The 3,588-nt window shown below is 43.5% G+C and overlaps 1 protein-coding gene across 4 annotated transcripts in view; it reads left to right on the top strand.

Annotated features, from left to right (window-relative positions):
* The window catches only part of nckap1 (NCK-associated protein 1), a 56,020-nt gene that overhangs the window by 43,234 nt on the left and 9,198 nt on the right, over positions 1–3,588 (top strand). For all 4 annotated transcript variants that reach the window (XM_015392870.1, XM_015392868.1, XM_015392866.1 and 1 more), the window contains 3 exons: positions 733–951; positions 1,098–1,228; positions 1,333–1,430. In XM_015392870.1, the coding sequence (XP_015248356.1) occupies positions 733–951; positions 1,098–1,228; positions 1,333–1,430 (448 nt within the window). The remainder of the gene's footprint in view (positions 1–732; positions 952–1,097; positions 1,229–1,332; positions 1,431–3,588) is intronic.

Raw genomic sequence — 3,588 nt, 5'->3', positions numbered from 1 at the left:
CCACCTCCTGCACTGAGTCCAGAGGGCATCCAATCACAGAGCTGGCCTTCCTCATCAGCTGATCCAGCCGCTTTCTCTCAGCTACAGATAAGATGCCACAACATTCCTAGAAGGTCTTTAAGGCCGGGCAATTGATTGCAATTGCAGTATAATGGAATCTGACTAAACTTAATTATCAAACAGCTGAAGTCAGATTATATTTAACAAGTGTGGAGCATTGGAGTAGAACAAAGTGAAATCAAAACTAAATCTTTCAGTTGCAACATTGGTCCAAACAGAGTGGGGAGAAACCACTAGAAATAAATAAAAGTAGCGTTAGTGGACTGTTTAAGACTTTTACGAGTAAGAAATAAGTTGGGATGTGAGGAACAGAAGATCTCTGTTTTACTGTTTTCATAAAAACACAAGAGATAAAAATATAAAATGTTAGTAAGAAATCAACGACAACAGAAAAGAGAACTTTTAACTTAATACTCTGAGCTCTGTGGGCGCTGCATTGGAAGCTGCTGCTGTAGTGCATGATGGGACAGCTGTCAATCTCAAGAACAGACAAGTCTGCTCTGATGCATGCTGGATAAAGAGACAACGTCCAGGGATAACAAGAGCCGGATTAATCCTGCGGTTTGAAAGAAATAGAACAGAATAAACTTTGAAATAAAGCATAATAACTCCAAAGCAGAAAGAACACGCAGTCATTTCCATTCAGCCTCTAACCCTCCCCTCTACCTCCAGGTCTATAGTTGGGATGACCATGTACAACCAGGCCACTCAGGAGATCGCCAAGCCCAGCGAGCTGCTGACCAGCGTCCGGGCTTACATGACTGTGCTGCAGTCCATCGAGAACTACGTCACCATCGACATTACTCGAGTTTTTAATAACGTCCTCCTGCAGCAGACGCAGCACCTGGACAGCCATGGGGAGCCCACCATCACCAGTTTATATACAAACTGGTGAGTCAGACTCAATGTCTGCCAAGGTTCAATTTCCTTTGCTGGTTTTAACAAGGATCCAGGACTTTTATCAACCAGTGATGGTATTAATCTGCTTGGTAAGAGAAGAGGAAGGAAAAATAAAAGAGCGTTGTGGGTCTGTGCAGGTACCTGGAGACGTTGCTCCGTCAGGTCAGCAACGGACACATTGCCTATTTCCCCGCCATGAAGGCCTTCGTAAACCTGCCTACTGAGAACGAGCTGACCTTCAACGCCGAGGAATACTCCGACATTTCTGGTACTCTCCCCGCTGCGATCCGTCCGATGCTGGCTGCTCCTCCTGGACCTTTGAACACAGTATTCTAAACAACTTGTGCTTTTTTATGGGTGTTTTGTCTACAGAAATGCGCTCCCTCTCCGAGCTGCTGGGGCCGTACGGGATGAAGTTTCTAAGCGAGAGTCTGATGTGGCACATCTCATCGCAGGTTGCTGAGCTAAAGGTACGTTTCTATTCACACATACATGCAGAGATGCCTTAGACACATTTTTATGTTTTTATTGTTTTGAGTTTTTAAACCCTCATTGTGTTTTTGAATGTTATGGGGAAAAATGATGCACTGTTTTTGAACTGACAGAAACAATAATAATTTTGAAATAATTTAATTTGAGATGAGTATTTAGCCCTTGGTGCATATCGATGCTATTTGTGGGCAGGTCTTCTAAAAAAAAAAATGTCTTACCTATGAAACGGATACAATATACAAAAAAAAGGAACCTCTTATGTTACTGAATTCAAAAGAAGATGAAAAAAAGACATGGGCTGTTTCTTAATTCACAAGAATGTGAGGACGGACTCATGTTCTCGCCAAGTATGTTTTAAGAAGAACACAGGAAAGTGTGGACTCTGGGAGAACAGGAGCAGGCAGAATAAAGGCTGATTTATACTTTGAAACTAGGTCGTCTGCATAGGTATCGCAGTGAACAAAAAGACGTCCCCGCCCCCTGCCCAGACACTCTGCTGCACCTCTTCCAAATTGTAGGTGACCGCAGACAGGAGGCCAGCTTGTTTTGCTTTTATGACCGCCATGTCGGATAACAACTCATGATGAAGGACCAGCTAGAAGAGCGAGGTGCGTGAGAACGCTGGGACCCTTTTTTCCACCTGGATCCCCGCTCTTTTTCACCTTATGGCCCTCCAATGTCAGACAAACTCCCCCCACATCCTCACCGTCCTCAGAGCCTCGGAGCTTCGCTGGTTGCCGTGGTCCTCTCAACTTGGAATTTTGTTTTTTAAATTGCACATTAAATCAGTAAATGGGCCACATAGTGACGCTTAAAAGTATAATGTTCTCGCCTCAAAGGATCTTAAAACATCCTTTTATTGAACAACAGCAACAGGAAAGTGAACTTTTTACATCATACTCTGAGCTCTGTGAGCGCTCCATTGGAAGCTGCTGCTGCTGTAGTGCATGATGGGATAGCTGTCAATCTCAAGAACAGACAAGTCTGCTCTGATGCATGCTGGGTAATGATGGAGGGGTGAAAACAACATCCAGGGCCTTTGTCCGTTCTTGGTCTGCTGTTCTTGTGAATTGGAACAGTACTAGGGCTGAGGATGATGACGTTTGATGTTGACGAGCACATGAGAACGCACAAGTAAACATGTTAAGAAACGGACAGGAATTGCAATTTAAACACATGAAGAACTTTTATTTCTAGGCAGGGTATGTCACTCTGACTTACTGTCATTTCATTTCATGAAGCCGGAGGCAGCTGTAAATTTAGTTTTCTGTTTTTAGTGTAATCCAGAAGTCAGTGCTGGTTAGGGTTGGGAATTGATGAGATTTTCACGTTTCTGATTCCCTTATCGATTCTCTTATTGATTCTATGATACAATGAACGTGCTAAGTGCACGGTGACATTCATCTACCTTCACCTAAGACATTCTATTTCTGCCTGCCTCGGTGAAAACAGAAGGCAGTGAGCGGGAGCTGATCCAGCCAGGATACCCTGCTCATCACAGTCATCTAACTCTAATGTAGAAGGCAACCGTTTAATGAAAAAACATTACTGTACAGTTTTGGGAAGTAGACTCATCTACCCTGAGCATCACCTTTTTCTCACTGTTTAATAACCCCAAAGAGAGGTAGGAAACTGGTTTATTTCCAGAAATGTCATATGATTTACTAGGAACCACATTAAGAACAGCAAGTGATATAAAACTAGCTACTTACCACCAGAGTTTCCTTCCATGCAGGTCGTAACTTTAGCTTTTGTCTAGAAGCTTCAAAAACAGGGCATTTGTTCAAATGTATGCCATGTTGTGTGCGCAGGTGTTTCTGCATGTTGGATGTATTTCCTCCAGTGGATGTTACTTTACATCCAAACAAAACAAAAAAATGGCGTCCCATCGGATAAACCGATGGAACGCCATTTTTTTGCTTTGTTTTTCTAGACTTACGCCTGCCTTAACTTGCATAAAAAACGTGACGTATCTTACGTAGAAAACGTGACATAAAGTCGCGCTGCCTAGCGCTGGGCTGCCTGGAACCGTTAAGGGAAACGTGAAGCGAGCTGCCAAACGGTGCCATGGGATTGGAACACACAGAACCGGTTCTGAACAGGAACCGGTTTTCAATTCCCATCCCTAGTGCTGGT

The sequence above is a fragment of the Cyprinodon variegatus genome, unplaced genomic scaffold (genome assembly GCF_000732505.1).
Source record: "Cyprinodon variegatus isolate N-32 unplaced genomic scaffold, C_variegatus-1.0 Scaffold611, whole genome shotgun sequence".
NCBI classification, from domain to species: Eukaryota; Metazoa; Chordata; class Actinopteri; order Cyprinodontiformes; family Cyprinodontidae; genus Cyprinodon; species Cyprinodon variegatus.
The sequence above is the reverse complement of the archived record's forward strand: the minus strand, read 5'-3'. Positions and strand labels throughout refer to the sequence as shown.